This window comes from Antennarius striatus, chromosome 8, assembly GCF_040054535.1.
Source record: "Antennarius striatus isolate MH-2024 chromosome 8, ASM4005453v1, whole genome shotgun sequence".
Classification (NCBI taxonomy): domain Eukaryota; kingdom Metazoa; phylum Chordata; class Actinopteri; order Lophiiformes; family Antennariidae; genus Antennarius; species Antennarius striatus.
This window is the reverse complement of record NC_090783.1, coordinates 24,889,200-24,908,416: the sequence shown is the minus strand read 5'-3', so window position 1 is coordinate 24,908,416 and position 19,217 is coordinate 24,889,200. Positions and strand designations below refer to the sequence as shown.

General features: G+C 54.5%; 1 protein-coding gene across 4 annotated transcripts in view; it reads right to left on the bottom strand.

The window, feature by feature from the left end:
• tsc2 (TSC complex subunit 2) overlaps positions 1-19,034 on the bottom strand; it is a 21,399-nt gene extending 2,365 nt beyond the window's left edge. The window contains exons 1-35 of one of the 4 annotated variants that reach the window (XM_068321364.1): positions 18,881-19,034; positions 16,605-16,781; positions 16,437-16,523; positions 16,235-16,345; positions 16,011-16,158; positions 14,662-14,779; positions 14,514-14,562; positions 14,287-14,412; positions 14,118-14,191; positions 13,382-13,508; positions 13,149-13,292; positions 12,934-13,071; positions 12,696-12,799; positions 12,521-12,602; positions 12,220-12,375; positions 12,038-12,157; positions 11,732-11,899; positions 11,165-11,271; positions 10,932-11,088; positions 10,722-10,844; positions 10,508-10,642; positions 10,246-10,435; positions 10,076-10,169; positions 9,884-9,986; positions 9,597-9,691; positions 6,185-6,319; positions 4,294-4,455; positions 4,052-4,210; positions 3,829-3,941; positions 3,333-3,575; positions 2,218-2,619; positions 1,190-1,332; positions 485-1,068; positions 219-297; positions 59-145 (exon numbers count right to left, since the gene is read on the bottom strand). In XM_068321364.1, the coding sequence (XP_068177465.1) occupies positions 59-145; positions 219-297; positions 485-1,068; positions 1,190-1,332; positions 2,218-2,619; positions 3,333-3,575; positions 3,829-3,941; positions 4,052-4,210; positions 4,294-4,455; positions 6,185-6,319; positions 9,597-9,691; positions 9,884-9,986; positions 10,076-10,169; positions 10,246-10,435; positions 10,508-10,642; positions 10,722-10,844; positions 10,932-11,088; positions 11,165-11,271; positions 11,732-11,899; positions 12,038-12,157; positions 12,220-12,375; positions 12,521-12,602; positions 12,696-12,799; positions 12,934-13,071; positions 13,149-13,292; positions 13,382-13,508; positions 14,118-14,191; positions 14,287-14,412; positions 14,514-14,562; positions 14,662-14,779; positions 16,011-16,158; positions 16,235-16,345; positions 16,437-16,523; positions 16,605-16,739 (4,998 nt within the window). In that variant the 5' untranslated portion in view covers positions 16,740-16,781; positions 18,881-19,034. The remainder of the gene's footprint in view (positions 1-58; positions 146-218; positions 298-484; positions 1,069-1,189; positions 1,333-2,217; positions 2,620-3,332; positions 3,576-3,828; positions 3,942-4,051; positions 4,211-4,293; positions 4,456-6,184; positions 6,320-9,596; positions 9,692-9,883; positions 9,987-10,075; positions 10,170-10,245; positions 10,436-10,507; positions 10,643-10,721; positions 10,845-10,931; positions 11,089-11,164; positions 11,272-11,731; positions 11,900-12,037; positions 12,158-12,219; positions 12,376-12,520; positions 12,603-12,695; positions 12,800-12,933; positions 13,072-13,148; positions 13,293-13,381; positions 13,509-14,117; positions 14,192-14,286; positions 14,413-14,513; positions 14,563-14,661; positions 14,780-16,010; positions 16,159-16,234; positions 16,346-16,436; positions 16,524-16,604; positions 16,782-18,880) is intronic. The other 3 variants (XM_068321365.1, XM_068321367.1, XM_068321368.1) reach the window with 3 other exon arrangements.
• Between the last annotated feature and the right edge of the window lie 183 nt (positions 19,035-19,217).

Sequence of the window (19,217 nt, the reverse complement as noted above, 5' to 3'; positions counted from 1 at the left end):
GCACAGGGGTTACCCCCTGCGGTCAGGTGAGAGCCCCCCCATGGTCTCCTGTTCTCACCTGGCCAGCGCCCACAAACACCACCCCGATCTTGTGGGTGTCGTACGGGGGCATCTGGTCCAGGACCTTCACGGCGCGGTCGATCACCTGTGGAGCAGAAACACTGAAGCCCCGCCCAACCCCCCCGACCTCGGGGGCGTGGCCTCGGCCGTCCACTCACCGGGGTTTTGGGCAGCAGCAGCGGCTTGTTGGCTTCATTCCCAAAGAACGGAGAGTGGTAGAGCTGCAGGAAGACGAAGCTGGGGGGGGAAACACACCTGAATTCACCTGGACCACACCCCCTACACCTAGACCAAACCCCCTACACCTGGATCTGGACGTAAACCTAGAGCTGACCTCCTGTCCCACCTGTCTCTCCTGTCCCACCTGTCTCTCCTGTCCCACCTGTCTCAGGTGTGTAGAGGCCCCTGGGGGGCCTTGGCGTACCTGGGGCTCAGACCAGAGATCTTCTCGGTGGGTCCGGGTCGACTGTTGTACCCGTCCCTGTCCGGCCTCCTCTCCCTCCTGGAGGGGGCCGACACTGAGATGGTGTGGCCCCGGGGCCGGTGGCCCCCCCCGGGGGAGATGGGTCCAGGGGGGGCTGATGCTGCTGGAAACTCCAGCTTCATCCTGGCTCCTCCGCTCTGAGAAGACACCACACTTGGCCCCTGAGGCCCCTGATTGTGGCCCCCCAGCCCGGGAGCTTCTCCTCCAGTGTTTTCTCTGTCATGATAAGGCTGGGGGGGCGGGGGCTGTCCCTCTGGAGGGGCCCGGGGCCACGCTGTGTCGCCCAGAGCGGCCCCCGGCTCCAGAGCGGCCCTGGAGAAAGCTTCAGGTAGGGTCTGCAGCTCCGGGGAGGAGCTGGACTTGTTGAGTCCGTGGCCCTGGGGAGGGGGGTGGGGCTGAAAGGGAAGCTCCGCCCCCTGGCTGCCGGGTGTGGGGGGGCCAGTGGGGTGGTCAATGGGAATGGCCCCCTCGCTCACCTCCTCCAGCGTTGACTTCTCATCATCTTGACTGGAGGTGGATGAAGACTGAGGACGAGAGTCAGACTCAGTACAGGAGCCGGGGGGCGGGGTCACTGCTGGCCCCGCCCCCGTGGCCTCTGGATTACACATGTTTGGCTGCAGCAGGAAATGAAAGCAGACGGCCTACCCTGCTCATTCCCGGGGGAGGGGTCTTTGGGACTGTGGACATGAATAGGGGGTCAGAGGTCACAGGCTCCGGTTCTTCACTCTCCAGCCAATTAGCAGCAGAGTGGGCTGGGACTGACCCCGCCTCCAGAACCACCACTGCATCTACAACAAGTTGTTTTTTATTCAGTCTCTTGCTTTTTCTCAAAGTTTTGCATCTTTTTCAGAGGCATGTTGATAATCAATCAATCAATCAATCACTCACTCACTCAATCACCCTTTATTAGTCTATCTCTTAATCCCACCAGCAGACGTTCCAAACGTTCTAACAGACAGACAAACCCAACAGGACTCTTCTTGTTCTCTGGGGGGTCGAACTAACTCCTCTGTCACTGCAGCTTACAACCAGCACACCTGTTGCTGATTGGTCGATTTTAATCAGACAGAATAACACAGGTGAATCACACAGGTGAATCACACAGGTGAGTCACACAGGTGAATCACACAGGTGAATCACACAGGTGAGTCACACAGGTGAATCACACAGGTGAATCACACAGGTGAGTCACACAGGTGAATCACACAGGTGAGTCACACAGGTGAGTCACACAGGTGAATCACACAGGTGAGTCACACAGGTGAGTCACACAGGTGAATCACACAGGTGAATCACACAGGTGAGTCACACAGGTGAGTCACACAGGTGAATCACACAGGTGAGTCACACAGGTGAGTCACACAGGTGAATCACACAGGTGAGTCACACAGGTGAGTCACACAGGTGAGTCACACAGGTGAGTCACACAGGTGAGTCACACAGGTGAGTCACACAGGTGAGTCACACAGGTGAATCACACAGGTGAATCACACAGGTGAATCACACAGGTGAATCACACAGGTGAGTCTCATGACCAGAAACGCGATCAAAACACTGAATGTTTTTGTTGAAGCCTTTAAAGCTGCCGTCCCAGAGACACGCTGTGTGACGACGTGTGTTTCTGTCAGAACGTGTGTCACAGACACGCCCTTCTCCACCCGTCCACCACTCACCTGTGTTGGAGAGCTGCATGGCGGTGGCCTTCCCTACAATGCCGCCCTGTGATTGGCTGAAGGGATCGGCGGTGGATTCTGGAGGATTCTGAGTGGCGGTGCTAGCAGAAGCGCTAGCCGTCTGGGCTGTGCTAGCAGTAGCGCTAACCATCTGGGCGGTGCTAGCAGGAGCGCTAGCCGTCTGGGCGGTGCTAGCAGGAGCGCTAGCCGTCTGGGCGGTGCTAGCAGGAGCGCTAGCCGTCTGGGCGGTGCTAGCAGGAGCGCTAGCCGTCTGGGCCGGAGGCTCCTTCACGCCCTCCAGGGCCATGAGGATGCTGGACAGCTCTTGCAATGGCATGTGGCCCAGCTCCGACGAGAAGGGGCTGGGGGGGTTCTCCAGACACATGAGCCAGCTGGTGTTCCCTGTGATCACACACACACACACACACACACACACACACACACACACACACACACACACACGATCCAGATCAATATCAAACAAATACCAGGACTGATAAGACAAACAGAGTGAAGTTAGACTTTAGTCCTATCAGATGATCTTGTCAGTGTCTCGGCGGTGGAGCGGGTCGTCCAACGTTCCAAAGATCGGCGGTTCGATTCCCACTCCCACCCAAAAACACCCTTGGTGTGAGCCGACAGTGGGAGGCGTCAGCTCACCTCTGGAGCACTGCCGAGGCGCCCTTGAGCAAGACGCCGTCCCCCTTTACAAGTTGCTCATTAGGGCGTACCACCTCCCCCTGCATGCTTACAGGCCCCCCTGTGTGTAGTAGTGTGTATTACAGGGGCCTGAGCACACTAACATGCATGTGTGTGGTTGAATGACTAACTTACTAGAGTGTGCATTCTTAAGTTCTCTTCGAGGATTATAACAGGATATAAAAAATAAAGCCTGGTAGTCATTTAAAAAAAGGGTTGGAAACAAAGATGTTGTTTTTTAACTTTAACATTTCTGTCAATAGTTTTCTTTGCCTTTAATTCATATATTCTCCTGTAACAGAGAATATATGAATGTCAGGACGCACACAAACAACAGTCTTGGAAAACAAACAAACAAACAAAAAATCACACACACACACACACACACACACACACACACACACACACACACACACCTGACGGCCTCCGGATGAAGATCTCGGCCCAGCCCTGCGTCAGCACCGGGACAAAGTCGGCCAGGCTGGGGTGGTCTTTGAGAGGGGGCGGGGCAGAGGCGGTGTCATGGGAGGAGGAAGGCGGACCCAAAGCGTCCAGGGCGGAGCCACAGGGGGGAGAGAGAGGAGCAGCCAGCTCCCCCTCAGAGGGGGACACCAGAGGACTGAGGCTCTGAGCGGGACCGGTCCGGAGAGCGTGACCCCCTGGAGCGGGTGAGAGGAAGACATCGTCACCGGTGTGTGACATCATCAGTGGTTTGTGACATCATCAGTGGTTTGTGACATCATCAGCGGTTTGTGACATCATCAGCGGTTTGTGACATCATCAAAGTAACAGACCAGCGGTGTAGCAGCAGGGGGGCTCGACGCCCATGGAACATGTGACCATAACGTGTTAGCCAAACGCCGTTGGATGCTGACGTGTGGAGCTGGTGCATTGTGGGACTGGAGCATCTACCTGACATGGAGCGGACTCGGATGCGCGTGACTCGGCTGTGCTGCTGACTCGACTGTGACTCCAGCTTGGCCGGGGCCTCTTTGGTGATCCGAGTGTGAAGCGATGGATCCGACCTGCAGGGGGGGAGAGACCGATGACCAGCTAGCCTCATGCTAACATGCCAACCTTCTAGCATCACTGGCTAGAACGCCCCCCCCCAGGCCAGAGTGTGTGAATGCTTCACCTGGTCATCTCCCCCCCTCCTCCCAGGCGTTCGGACATGTCCAGCCCCAGCAGCGCCTGCGTCCTGACCCCCCCGCTGGTGGTGATGGTCACCAACTTGTTGCCCACCAGCCAGGTCATACTGCGGCCCCCCGCTAGCAGGAACTCTGCAATGGGAGACCTAAGGGGGGGGTGGGAGGTCCACACCTGAGTTTGAGCCAACAGAGCAGAAGGAGTACCCCCCCAACCAGAAGGAGCCCTCACCTCTTGGGGAGGGCGGAGAAGTTGGAGAAGACGTATCTCGCCATCATGTCCAGGCAGGTCTCCGTCAGCTCCAGGTGGACCGTCTTCAGACCCTCGTCCGCCGCCGGCACCGCGCTCTCGTCCGCAGAGCCCAGGCTGCAGGTGGTGGAGGACGTGTGCATCCTGGGGGGGGCAGAGGAGTCACACAGGAGGGGGGGGCAGAGGAGTCACACAGGAGGGGGGGGCAGAGGAGTCACACAGGAGGAGGGGGGTCACACGCATCCACCATCCACCCAACAGGTTCTCCTGCGAAGATGTGGTTTAGGTGGCTAACAGCACAGTGCTAACACTGTGCTAACAGCACAGTGCTAACAGCTGTTAGCACAGCTTCTCTTAATTTCCATGAGCTGAGTGGGAAGATGCAGGTTAGCATGTTGTCATTGTATTGTTACCTTGTTGTTAGATTGTTGATAGCGTGTTGTTAGCATGTTGTCAGTGAGTTTTTAGCATGTTATTTGTGTGCTGTGTCAGCATGTTGTTAGCGTGCTCTGAGGCACAGAGAGCCACAGACTAACAGCAGTGTGTTTAGCTGAGTGCATTGCTAGCGTTAGCTGAGCAGCTTAACTACAGCCAGCGCTCCGTCAGGCCTGACAGGCCTGACGACACACGACTGGACATGCGTGACGACCGTCTGGTTGTTGTCACGTGTGTCCAGCCGGAGAGAGAGCTGTAGGAACCTCTGAATATCACCGACGCTCAGGTTCCATCAGAACTTTAGCTTCATTAGCTTCATGGAAGTCACAACAAGAAAACACCCCCCCTTCTCTCAATGGTCACCTCTGAACACGCCCCAGATAACGTGATCACGATCAATCCCCCCCAAAACGGCTCGCTAGCATGCTTCTGCTAACATTTGGTTATTATACTGACCGTCCTTCAGTTTACGCCATTCAGTCTATGAACTGATGACTGCACAACGCTAAGCTAACACACAGCTAATGCCCAGCTAACAGTAAGCTAACACTAAGCTAACGCTCAGCTAACATCAGCTAATGCTCAGCTGACACTCAGCTAACACTCAGCTAACGCCCAGCTAACGCTAACCCTGACCCTGTGTCTGATGGTCATGCTGTCTGGAGTGAACGGACTGGAACAGTCTTGGCTCTTCATGCATTAAGGTTCGGAGGCGGAGCCTGTTAGCGGACCAACACTGCAGCTGCTCCACTGGTAAAGTAATGTTGGTGCTGCCCTCTGGTGGTGGGAGGGTTCAGACAAATTCAATGTGGCGGCGCTGGACCACGTGTGGCAGCTGCAGCGTTGGATCACACGTGTGAGCCATGCAGAGGATGAGACGCAGCATGTGTGGAGAGGCGGAGGCTGCAGGTGTGAACGATCCCCCCCAGCTGGTCGCACACAAACCCCTCCCTCGGTGATTGCCATGGTGATGAGCGGAGCAGCACGTGTTGCTGCTGTGTGACTGAAACAGCGCTGGGGTTAGCGTCCCATCAGCCCACGGGACACACTTCTGCCCCCTGCTGCCACGCGGCAGGCGGTGCAGCCCCAGTACCGGCCAATGGAAACACGAAAGAAACTGAAAGCAAATCCGTGTTAGAGCGAAACAAAACACACGGAAAATTCTTTCTTTTCCAGAGTCTGGAGCAAAAATCCCACATGCAAAAGCAAATCACGGCAAACCAGGAAGTAGGAGAGGCAGGCGGACGGTCGCAGCCCAGAACCAACCAGAAGCACACACACACACACACCTTCCTCCATCATGCACCGCCCCCCAGGTGTTCCTGGGAACAAACCGCCCGACGGACACACGTGACATGATGTCACACCCACCAACCACCCCCTGGAGGAAGCAACAAGTGTTTGGGTTGTTTGGTTACCCATAAGGCTCTGCTCTGACCTGCGGACCGCGTGCTCGGACACGCTGATGCTGCGGGAGCGGAACGCGTCCATGGCCGACTGCTCCCTCAGCTCTTTAGCTGGAGAGCTGCTGCTATTGGCTGCTGCCGCCTTCGCCACTTTCGCTGCCCGCAGACTGGGAGGGGTGTGGGCCGGGGGCGGGCCCAGGTGGGTGGGTGGGTCGTCATGAGCGTGGTGGTGTTTTGGGAGTGAGGGAGGCAGCAGGAGGCGTCGCCGAGCAACAGGGCAACGTCACCAAGGAGAACATAGGGTAGGGTCACGAGGTCAAAGGGTAGAGGTCACCGGGGACAGGTGGGCCAGGAGCAATGCAGGAAGGGTCCGGGACGACATGAGCAAAGCCACACCCACATCGCAGCAGCAGGGGCGGAGCCAAATGAAGAATGGAAAGAAAAACAAAAGAAGGTGAAAATTACCAGCAGTCAACACCAAGACAACACACAGGAACCACGAGTCAGAGCACACAGGAACCACGAGTCAGAGCACACAGGAACCATGAGTCAGAGCACAGAGGGACCACGAGTCAGAGCACACAGGAACCACGAGTCAGAACACACAGGAACCACGAGTCAGAGCACAGAGGAACTACGAGTCAGAGCACACAGGAACCACGAGTCAGAACACACAGGAACCATGAGTCAGAGCACAGAGGAACCACGAGTCAGAGCACACAAGAACCATGAGTCAGAGCACAGAGGAACCACGAGTCAGAGCACAGAGGAACCACGAGTCAGAGCACACAGGAACCACGAGTCAGAACACACAAGAACCACGAGTCAGAGCACACAGGAACCACGAGTCAGAGCACACAGGAACCACGAGTCAGAGCACACAGGAACCATGAGTCAGAGCACAGAGGGACCACGAGTCAGAGCACACAGGAACCACGAGTCAGAACACACAGGAACCACGAGTCAGAGCACAGAGGAACTACGAGTCAGAGCACACAGGAACCACGAGTCAGAACACACAGGAACCATGAGTCAGAGCACAGAGGAACCACGAGTCAGAGCACACAAGAACCATGAGTCAGAGCACAGAGGAACCACGAGTCAGAGCACAGAGGAACCACGAGTCAGAGCACACAGGAACCACGAGTCAGAGCACACAGGAACCATGAGTCAGAGCACAGAGGGACCACGAGTCAGAGCACACAGGAACCACGAGTCAGAACACACAGGAACCACGAGTCAGAGCACAGAGGAACTACGAGTCAGAGCACACAGGAACCACGAGTCAGAACACACAGGAACCACGAGTCAGAGCACAGAGGAACCACGAGTCAGAGCACACAAGAACCATGAGTCAGAGCACAGAGGAACCACGAGTCAGAGCACAGAGGAACCACGAGTCAGAGCACGCAGGAACCACGAGTCAGAACACACAGGAACCATGAGTCAGAGCACAGAGGGACCACGAGTCAGAGCACACAGGAACCACGAGTCAGAACACACAGGAACCACGAGTCAGAGCACAGAGGAACTACGAGTCAGAGCACACAGGAACCACGAGTCAGAACACACAGGAACCATGAGTCAGAGCACAGAGGAACCACGAGTCAGAGCACACAAGAACCATGAGTCAGAGCACAGAGGAACCACGAGTCAGAGCACAGAGGAACCACGAGTCAGAGCACACAGGAACCACGAGTCAGAACACACAAGAACCACGAGTCAGAGCACACAGGAACCACGAGTCAGAGCACACAGGAACCACGAGTCAGAGCACACAGGAACCACGAGTCAGAGCACAGAGGAACCACGAGTCAGAGCACACAAGAACCACGAGTCAGAACACACAAGAACCACGAGTCAGAGCACACAAGAACCACGAGTCAGAGCACACAGGAACCACGAGTCAGAGCACAGAGGAACCACGAGTCAGAGCACAGAGGAACCACGAGTAATAGCACAGAGGAACCACGAGTAATAGCACAGAGGAACCACGAGTAATAGCACAGAGGAACCACGAGTCAGAGCACACAGGAACCACGAGTCAGAGCACAGAGGAACCACGAGTCAGAGCACAGAGGAACCACGAGTGAGAGCACAGAGGAACCACGAGTAATAGCACGGAGGTCCCACGTGTCATAGCACAGAGGAACCACGAGTAATAGCACAGAGGAACCACGAGTCAGAGCACACAGGAACCACGAGTCAGAGCACACAGGAACCACGAGTAATAGCACATAGGAACCACAAGTCAGAGCACAGAGGAACCACGAGTCAGAGCACACAGGAACCACGAGTCAGAGCACACAGGAACCACGAGTCAGAGCACACAGGAACCACGAGTCAGAGCACACAGGAACCACGAGTAATAGCACAGAGGAACCACGAGTCAGAGCACACAGGAACCACGAGTCAGAGCACAGAGGAACCACGAGTCAGAGCACAGAGGAACCACGAGTCAGCCAATCTGAAGGGAAGATGTGTGTCACTCAAGACCATTCCTGGCTTCTGATTGGTGGATCAGAGTGCTCCCTGATGGCTGGAGTCTGTAACAGAGCCCTCTGCTGTCTGCTTGTTAAACTACAGCTGGAGGCTGTTCACACCCCATCACACCAGACAGCCAATCAGAATACCAGCACGTGACAGCTTTAACCCAGGGTTGGTCAACATCATCTACCTACTCGTCTGTACACAACCAACGTAACGCAACACCTCAAGGCATGCTGGGAAACCCCACCTGCCCCCCCCATGAATATGCTGACCTGGAGGATTTAAACGTCATCATCAATGTTTCTGTTGAACAGGTTCTCCTGACGGGCGTGTATTTAATACAATGTGTCCTCACGCATCAACGCTCGTGACTTCACCTCATCGTGGATTTTTAGTAGGTAGTCACATGACACCGTACTCGCATTCTATTTGCTGACGGCATCAGGAAGTGCGCTACAGTCCGTGAGTCTCTGACTTCCGTGAGACACAAAGTGCTTTAAACAGTCTGTCAGAGTGTTTTAAAGGTGATACAGATAGAGGGGGGTTTAATATCAGTATGGGGGGGGGTCAGAAACGTTTAAATTACCATAAATAATAAGATAGTTCCGCGACCTGCGTTTGCGGATTAAGCGGGTTAGACGATGAATGAATGAATGAATAAGATAGTTTGTCGTCTATTGTGGAATTCGTTAACCATGTGGTTCCTGGTACGCGTTAACCACGAGGAACGAGGGATTACTGTACGAAGGATCAAACGTTCCTCCTTAGTCAACACGAGTGAACTCTGAAGAACAAAAACACCAGCAACAAACAGCAAACAAGAACTAACACCAACCATCGGTCACCATGGCAACCATCAGGCCACAACAGCAGTCATATTGAATGCCGTTACCCTGGCAACCCCTCTGTGTGCGGCGTTTGTCCATCTCCCTTACATACGTGTGCGTGTCGTACCTCTTTGGCCTCTCGTTCAGGCTGGTGCTCCGGGCTCTGAAGGCGCTTTGCTCGTGGCCGTCGTCGAACGGCAGCAGGGCGTTGGACCGCAGACCCTGAAGGAGAGACGCGTGGAGGGATGAAGTCCACCTGGTCCCACCTCCAGACACACCTGTACAGCTCTATGGCATGTCTGGGGAGCATCCTTGGCTCTTCTCTGCATTGTGTGTGTGTGTGTGTGTGTGTGTGTGTGTGTGTGTGTGTGTGTGTGTGTGTGTGTGTGTGAAGGGGGGGTACAAAACACACACCTTTGTGATGTACTGAACAAAGTCCTTACGGAACGGGAGTCTGCAGCGGATGAACCACATGGCGATCACATGGTGGGCCAGGGACACGATGTACTGGTTAAACCTGGGGGAGGGGGCAAACACATAGCTCTGTGTGTGTGTGTGTGTGTGTGTGTGTGTGTGTGTGTGTGTGTGTGTGTGTGTGACTCTCACTTGGACGGGTTGGTGTAGGGCAGGGAGATGGCGAACACGCTGACGTACTGCTCGGCCACAAAGTTGGCGTACAGGTGGGGGAGCCGCACCAGCGCTGGGGGGGCGGAGCAAAGGGATTAGAACCCGAGATCCGCGCCCAAACCCGGATGGCATGTGTGTGAGGGGCTTACTGGACAGGAACTCCAGCATGGGCGACGCCATGGCGACGGTGGCAGAGATGTGCGTGAGCTTGACGATGAGGGCGGGCAGCAGCTTGGTCATAGTATCGGGCATCTCCACCGTGCACATGGTGAGGGCCACCACGCACTGCTTGGCACAGCGGTAGATCAGGCCCGTCTCCAGGCACTGCACCAGCTCCCTCTGCAGGGGGGGGCGGAGGTTGAGTGCGTGCGGGGGGGTCAGCACGTGGTGCTGCGGGGGGCGGCGCCCTACCTGTCTGGATGGCTCCAGGTAGCCGTGGTAGGAGGTGACGGCCGTCAGCACTGGGACCACCGCCAGCTGCACGTCGGTGCGGGACAGGCCCTCGGGGGGTTTCTTCAGGCGCTCCGAAATCAGCCGGTCCGTCACCTGACAGGACGATGTGGGCGGAGAGCGTTTTGCGACGCGTGTGGGAGGAAGCGGTGACGCGGCGTGTCGGTTTACCCACCATGCAACACAGCGTGGAGCAGAGCTGGTCCAGGCTGCAGCTGGAGGTCAGCAGGAGCACCTTGAACTGCAGCGTCCAGGGCAGCTTGTCCAGAACCAGCTTCAGCACCTTCCAGTCCGTCTCCTGCAGGGACAGGACGACCTGTGACCCCCGGCTTACCTGAAGGAGCCCCCAGCAGCCCCCAGTCGGGCTCCAGCTGGTCCACATTACCGTCTTGAGGCACTGGAGCAGGACACCGAAGGCAGGGGCATAGGGCAGGTAGGCTGAACGCACGGACGCAGAGGGGGCAGCGGGGGGCCCGGGGCTGCCAGCAGGGGGAGACGTCGAGCCGCCAGGCTTCTTGTCAGACGCTCGCTTCTCAGGCTCCCTGGAAGGAGAGAACGAGGGGCAGGTCAGTCAGGACAGGATAACACGCCGGCCGGAGGGGGGCGGGGGGGGCTCACCCGGCATCACAATAGCAGTAGGGACTGAACCTCATCGCCCTGTCTTTGTTAGGGACCCCCAGACGGTGAAGAGAGTCCGCCCTCATCATCAGGAAGAAGTCAAACACCTGAGGAACAGACGGCAGGAAGGGGCGTGTCATGTGAAGGTGATGCAGTAAGGGGCGTGTCATGTGATGACACAGTAAGGGGCGTGTCCTGTGATGATGATGCAGTAAGGGGCGTGTCATGTGATGATGACGCAGTAAGGGGCATGTCCTGTGATGGTGATGCAGTAAGGGGCGTGTCCTGTGATGATGATGCAGTAAGGGGCGTGTCCTGTGATGATGATGCAATAAGGGGTGTGTCCTGTGATGATGACGCAGTAAGGGGCGTGTCATGTGATGATGATGCAGTAAGGGGCGTGTCCTGTGATGATGATGCAATAAGGGGCCTGTCATGTGATGATGACGCAGTAAGGGGCGTGTCCTGTGATGGTGATGTAGTAAGGGGCCTGTCATGTGATGATGACGCAGTAAGGGGCGTGTCCTGTGATGATACAGTAAGGGGCGTGTCCTGAGGTGACCCCACCTGCAGGCGGATGCTGGCGGCGAGGGGGGAGCAGTACTTGTTCCTGTAGTGCAGCTGCAGGTGGTGGATCAGCAGCTCGTACACGCGGCTGGCGTGGCTGGCTGGGGGGGTGTACAGCTTGGTCTGGGGAGGAAACACACAGGAGGCCCCGCCCCCTCCACTGAGCACCTATCACTGCAGCGCAGATGCCCTGCCCCCTCCACTGAGAACCTTACACCTGTGCAGGTTTAAGGTTCTCAGTGGAGGGGGCCGGGCCTCCAGCAGACGCTCTGTAGTGGGTGGGGGGGTCGGGAAGGTCAGGTGTACCTGCAGGATCTCTAGCAGGCCCAGCACGGCGGTCCTGACGTCCTCCATGGGGGGCTCTACTGTGGGGTCCCTCTCAGGGGCCTCGTGGGGCCCCAGACAGGCCAGGCAGCGATTGGCCACCTAAACAGAGGGGGGGGTGAACAGCTGACCATCAGGTGAGGCGTGGGGGGGGCAGCACCTACCCTCTCGATGGCGTCCAGCAGGCTGCTGAAGTGGTGGGAGGAGCAGCCCTCAGCCAGGTCCACCAGCAGCTGCACCGCCTGCCTCCGCACCGCCGGGTCCCGGTCCTCACTGACCCCCCCCAGCTGAGGGACCACCACCAGCTCTATCAGCTCGTCCTGCACCCCACAGGAGCTGTGGTTACTGTGTGTGTGTGTGTGTGTGTGTGTGTGTGTGTGTGTGTGTGTGTGTGTGTGTGTGTGTGTGTGTGTGTGTGTGTGTGTGTGTGTGTGTGTGTGTGTGTGTGTGTGTGTGTGTGTGTACCTCGTAGAGCTGTCGGTTGGTGCTGAGGACGAAGGACAGGATGTGAAGAACTTTGATCCGGATCAGAGTTCTGGTTTCTTTCCTGTCAGGGACACAGAACAACCGCTGAAACCCGACCCCCCACACCTGATCCAGACCCGAGCCCCCCCACCCATCACACAACAGCTTGGTGCACCTGAAGAACTTCTCCATGAGGCGGTGGAGGCTCTGGATCCAACCGTCTTTGGCTGGGTGGATGGACTGAGCCCGGTAGGAGATGAGGGTCAGCACCGACGCGTCCTGTCTCACACACACACACACACACACACACACACACACACACAAACACACAAACACACACACACACACACACACACACACACACACATGAGGCCAGGTACCAGCACCGTGGGGGGCGGAGCGGCGGTACTGACGGGTCTCTTGTCGGAGCATCTCTCCACCAGGCTGAAGAAGCGGTCGGTGGAGCCGTGGTACCCGTTCTGCTCGTACAGCTCCTCCACCGTGGTCAGCAGCTCGTACACGATGGCCTTCAGCTCCGCGCTGCCGATGGTCTGGGGGGACGGGACGGAGGGGGAGTCAGAGGGGAACGAGGGTCGGACGGGAACGCCAGCGTTTCCACGGGAACCACCTGGATCTGCTGCAGCAGCCGCTCCAGGATCCCCAGCAGGATGTCCCAGGTGAGCGCCTGCAGCTCCCGGCCGTACTTCTTGATGAGCCGCGTGACCGACAGCACGATCTCATACGACACCACCTCGTTGGCACTGGACATGGCCTGGGGGGGCACAGGTGTGTGTGTGGGCACAGGTGTGTGTGTGGGCACAGGTGTGTGTGTGGTCACAGGTGTGTGTGTGGTTGTGTTACCTTGTAGAACGATGGCAGAACGAGGGTGGGGGTGTTTTTGAGGGCGGGGAGTCGGTGTGCTCCCCACAGGGCCATCCCCACAAAGAACACAGCCCCCCTCAGCAATGGAGCGTCCTCCATGTACACTCTGGACACACACACACACACACAACAACATGTGGTCAGCAGGGCAACACACACACACAGTTACACACACACTCAAACACACACACAAATACACACACAGTCACACACACAGTCTCACACACACACACGCACACAAAGTCACACACACACGCAAGCACACACAGACACACACACACACACACACACACACACACAGAGTCACACACACGCACGCACGCACACACAGACACACACACACACAGAGTCACACACACACAGAGTCACACACACACACACACACACACACAGAGTCACACACACACACACACACACACACAGAGTCACACACACACACACACACACACACACACACACACACACACACACACACACACACACACACACAAAGTCACACACACACGCAAGCACACACAGACACACACACACACACACACACACAGAGTCACACACACGCACGCACGCACACACAGACACACACACACACAGAGTCACACACACACACACACACACAGAGTCACACACACACACACACACACACACACAGAGTCACACACACACACACACACACACACACACACACACACACACACACACACACACACACACCTACCTCTCCTCCATGATGCGACACATGGTGTAGATGGCGCTGTGGCCCAGGTGAGTCCCCAACACCTTCCTCATCAGCTGCAGGAGCAGGGCACAGGTGAGAGAACATGTGTGTGTGTGTGTGTGTGTGTGTGTATGTGTGTGTGTGTGTGTGTGTGTGTGTGTGTGTTCACCTTCCAGCAGGACTCACAGAACTCCTTCACGTTGACGGTGCGACACAGCGTGATGATGAAGATGGTGAGAGAGTCTGAGGGCAAACAGTTGTAACACACCACGGCGTCCAGAACCTGCAGCGCCACCTGGGGGAGTAGTGGTGTCAGTGACCTGACAGGGGCTCACAACCCTGTCAGCATGCAGCTGATGATAATGCTAATGCCACTAACGCTCCAGGGGAACACACCTCAATGTCTGTGGAAGACGTGGTTCTGTTGCACAGCAAACAGATCTTCCTGCAGGGAGAAGAACAGAACCATGATGTCACTTCCTGGATGATCGGTGTGTGTGTGTGTGTGTGTGTGTGTGTGTGTGTGTGTGTGTGTGTGACGTACTGGACCATGATGGACACGTTCTGGTCCAAGTAGCAACTGTTGAACTTCACCAGATTCACAAGAACATGGAGGAAATCAGAGGTCAGACCGACGTCCATCCAAAGGAGGACGAAGCGTGCTGGAAAGAACACGACACACACGTGACGTTAGCATCAGAACACGACACACATGTGACGTTAGCGTCAGCACCAATCAGAACACGACACACACGTGACGTTAGCGTCAGCACCAATCAGAACACGACACACACGTGACGTTACCATCAGAACACGACACACACGTGACATTAGCATCAGAACACGACACACATGTGACGTTAGCGTCAGCACCAATCAGAACACGACACACGTGACGTTAGCGTCAGCACCAATCAGAACACGACACACACGTGACGTTAGCATCAGAACACGACACACACGTGACGTTAGCATCAGCACCAATCAGAACACGACACACACGTGACGTTAGCATCAGAACACGACACACACGTGACGTTAGCGTCAGCACCAATCAGAACACGACACACGTGACGTTAGCATCAGAACACGACACACACGTGACGTTAACATCAGAACACGACACACACGTGACGTTAGTGTCAGCACCAATCAGAACACGACACACGTGACGTTAGCGTCAGAACACGACACACACGTGACGTTAGCATTAAAACACGTTAGCGTCAGCACCAACAACACGACACACACGTGACATTAACATCAAAACACGTTAGCGTCAGCACCAATCAGAACACGACACACGTGACGTTAGCATCAGAACACGACACACACGTGACGTTAGCGTCAGCACCAATCGGAACACGACACACGTGACGTTAGCATCAGAACACGACACACACATGACGTTAGCGTCAGCACCAATCAGAACACGACACACACGTGACGTTAGCATCAGAACACGACACACACGTGACGTTAGCGTCAGCACCAATCAGAACACGACACACACGTGACGTTAGCGTCATTACACGACACACACGTGACGTTAGCGTCAGCACCAATCAGAACACGACACACACGTGACGTTAGCATCAGCACCAATCAGAACACGACACACACGTGACGTTAGCGTCATTACACGACACACACGTGACGTTAGCGTCAGCACCAATCAGAACACGACACACACGTGACGTTAGCATCAGCACCAATCAGAACACGACACACACGTGACGTTAGCGTTATTACACGACACACACGTGACGTTAGCATCAGCACCAATCAGAACACACCGTCTGAACCCCAGCAGAGCGTCTGCCTGGAGCCAGGGATAAAGGTCGCGGGTCACAGCCTTGCGCTGGCTGGGGGCCAGTGGGCGGGGCTTCTTACCTATGTCCTCCTCCAGGTAGGTGATGTCCTTCCCGTTCTCCGTCAGAGCCTTGAACACCTCCAGCCGGTCCGACAGGTCGTCGCTGCTCGGCTGATAATCTCTGATCAGTTTGAAGAAATAGGCCCTGAGGGGGCCGAGCCGCTCGCCCTGCAGGGGAGGAAGTGACACGGCGTTAGCAGAAGGCGGGGCCTCCCGGACGGGGCGTGGCGTCAGGGCTCCACACCTGTCCCTGTATGATGGCCCTGAGCAGCTGCAGAACGGCGCGTCTAGCCTCCGCCGGCTGCTCTCTGGACAGCATGTCCTCCACGGCCTTCCACAGCGCCTCCACCGCGTGCTGTGCACACACACACACACACACACACACACACGGACGTTATCCACCGGGAACACACACACGCATCACACTCATCGCCACGGAGACTCACGTCCTCAAACTTCTTGGTTCTGGCCAGGTCACACACATGGTTCATCAGGCGGATGCGGTTACTGAGGCCGCAGTCTGGGTGCAGCTCCTGCAACGCATCAAGACCGCACGCAAAGCATTATGGGAAATTCAAGCCTTGTTACATGTTTGTCCGAGTGTCTGAGCGCACCTTGATGATGTCGAGGGTGACGATGCACTCGGACGGCTTGGCATCACTCTGTTTGCTCTGAGGGCGGGGCGTCCCCGGCCAGAAGATGCCCTTCACCTTGTCCTTGAAGCTCTCCTTGCTGGGTTGTTTGTTCATGGCCCCCGCCAGCGAGAGGTTCCACACAGGTCCCACTGATGCCTGTGAGGGGGGAGACACACAGCGACACTAGCTGAGGCTAACCTTTAGCATGTAGCAACTTGAGCGTCCCTCATCACCTGTTTGTAAGCAGCAGGCGTGGAGATGCTGGAGCATCAGATACTTTCTAGAGGAGGGGGGGTCAAACTCATTTTCACTGAGGGCCACATCAGAATAACGCTGTCCTCAAAGGGTCAGATGTAACTAATAAATCTGACTAAATGTAACTCAGTGTAATGTAACTAAATGTAACTACTCCTTAATGTAACTAATAAATGTAACTAATAAATGTAACTAAATGTAACTCAGTGTAACTAAATGTAACTACTCCTTAATGTAACTAATTAATGTAACTAAATGTAACTCAGTGTAATGTAACTAAATGTAACTACTCCTTAATGTAACTAATAAATGTAACTAAATGTAACTCAGTGTAATGTAACTAAATGTAACTACTCCTTAATGTAACTAATAAATGTAACTAAATGTAACTCAGTGTAATGTAACTAAATGTAACTACTCCTTAATGTAACTAATAAATGTAACTAAATGTAACTCAGTGTAATGTAACTAAATGTAACTACTCCTTAATGTAACTAATAAATGTAACTAAATGTAACTCAGTGTAATGTAACTAAATGTAACTACTCCTTAATGTAACTAATAAATGTAACTAAATGTAACTCAGTGTAATGTAACTAAATGTAACTACTTCTTAATGTAACTAATAAATGTAACTAAATGTAACTCAGTGTAATGTAACTAAATGTAACTACTCCTTAATGTAACTAATAAATGTAACTAAATGTAACTCAGTGTAATGTAACTAAATGTAACTACTCCTTAATGTTAAATAACTGAATTTCTGACTGATTCTAGTTCCAAACATTACAGTTAGACAGAAAAAACATGTTTGTTTGTTTCTCTGTTCTAACATAAATCCTTTTCATTTGTCAGGTTATTAAACCCACAGAACTCCATCAATCAAGGATCAAACTATCAATCAATAAAGAAAAATAACATCAGACACAAGTTCGGACATTAACTTTGTTCACTACGTTTAGTCAGAGTTAAAATGGGCTGAACTACTGCATTGTGGGAAATGTAGTTTTTGGTCAAAGCACACTTTTTTTCCTATTTATTTTTAGACACTCTGACCTTTTATGCTCTGGTGGGCCACGTAAAATGATGTCGAGGGCCACATTTGGCCCCCGCGGCCATGAGTTTAACACATGTGTTCTAGAACTTGGAACTACTACCGGTTGTCCTGGAAACGCGGCAATAAAACACCAATGTGTCTCCATCAGTTCACTGATGCAAAGCTAACGTACAGCAGCTCCGACTGTCTTTCACGTCAAAGTCGCGTCATGTGACCTTCTCCACACGTTCCCATCAGTAGGGGTGCGAAAGACGTCCAGGTGTTCCTCTTCAACCTGTCTGTGTGACTCTGGGCCTTCCAGCCAGCGCTCTAGGGATCCGCTGATGCGCCGCACTGGTGTTTAAACTGCAGGCGTCACAGCAGCAGCAAAGACTTTAGTTTTTACTGGAATACACAGCAGATCAAGATATTGATCATCTTTACCTATGATGAAGTCAATCAGTGTGAACTCCTCACACGGTTGTTGACTTATGACATGCTGGAATGACGTCAGGGATGACGTACACACACATCCTCGCCACACCCCAGTCTGACGGATACCTTCAGACCCAGACTCCTTTCTCACGGCTCCCTCTGCGCTGCTAACATGAATGCTAATGCTAACCGATAGCGCTGCTGGGGTCACCGGCTCTACAGCAGGTTTAATGGTGAGTGACGTCACAAGGGTCAAGCGATGACCTCGTGACCTGCAAACAGTTCCAAATGAAGCTCAGTGAATGGAACGCTTCTACCGATCCCGCTGGGTGGGGGCAGGTTTGGACTGAACAGGGCGGGGGGGGGGGGTCAGCACACAGACAACGACTGTTCTGTTCGAGTCCAACAACATCACCCGACCCGGTGGAGGGGGCTCCGCAGCACAACAAGCACCTGTACCACCAACACGAGCAGCAGGAATGGCGCTGGAGACGGACAGGCTAGCTCATGCTAACAACTAGCTCCTTACCTCACTATCCGCGGGCTCCGGGAGCCGCAGCTTCCACCTCCAGCAGCCTTCGCGGGGCTCCTCGTCCGGGCATCGGGCGCTCTGCTCCGGCAGTCGTTCTCAGCTCGGTTCGACACTCCTCAACCGGAAGTCGCAGAGCTGTGACAGAAGCACTTCCTGTCAAAACACGCTCGTTTCCTTGATGACGGGAAATGTAGTTCTTATCAAGCTAACGCAAGCGTTAGGTGGTTTTAGTTTATATAGGAAAATAAGAAGGGCAGTTTTTATATATATTGATATTTATTGATATACATTTAAATTTATTGATATGTATTGATATATATTGTCAGGTGAAGCT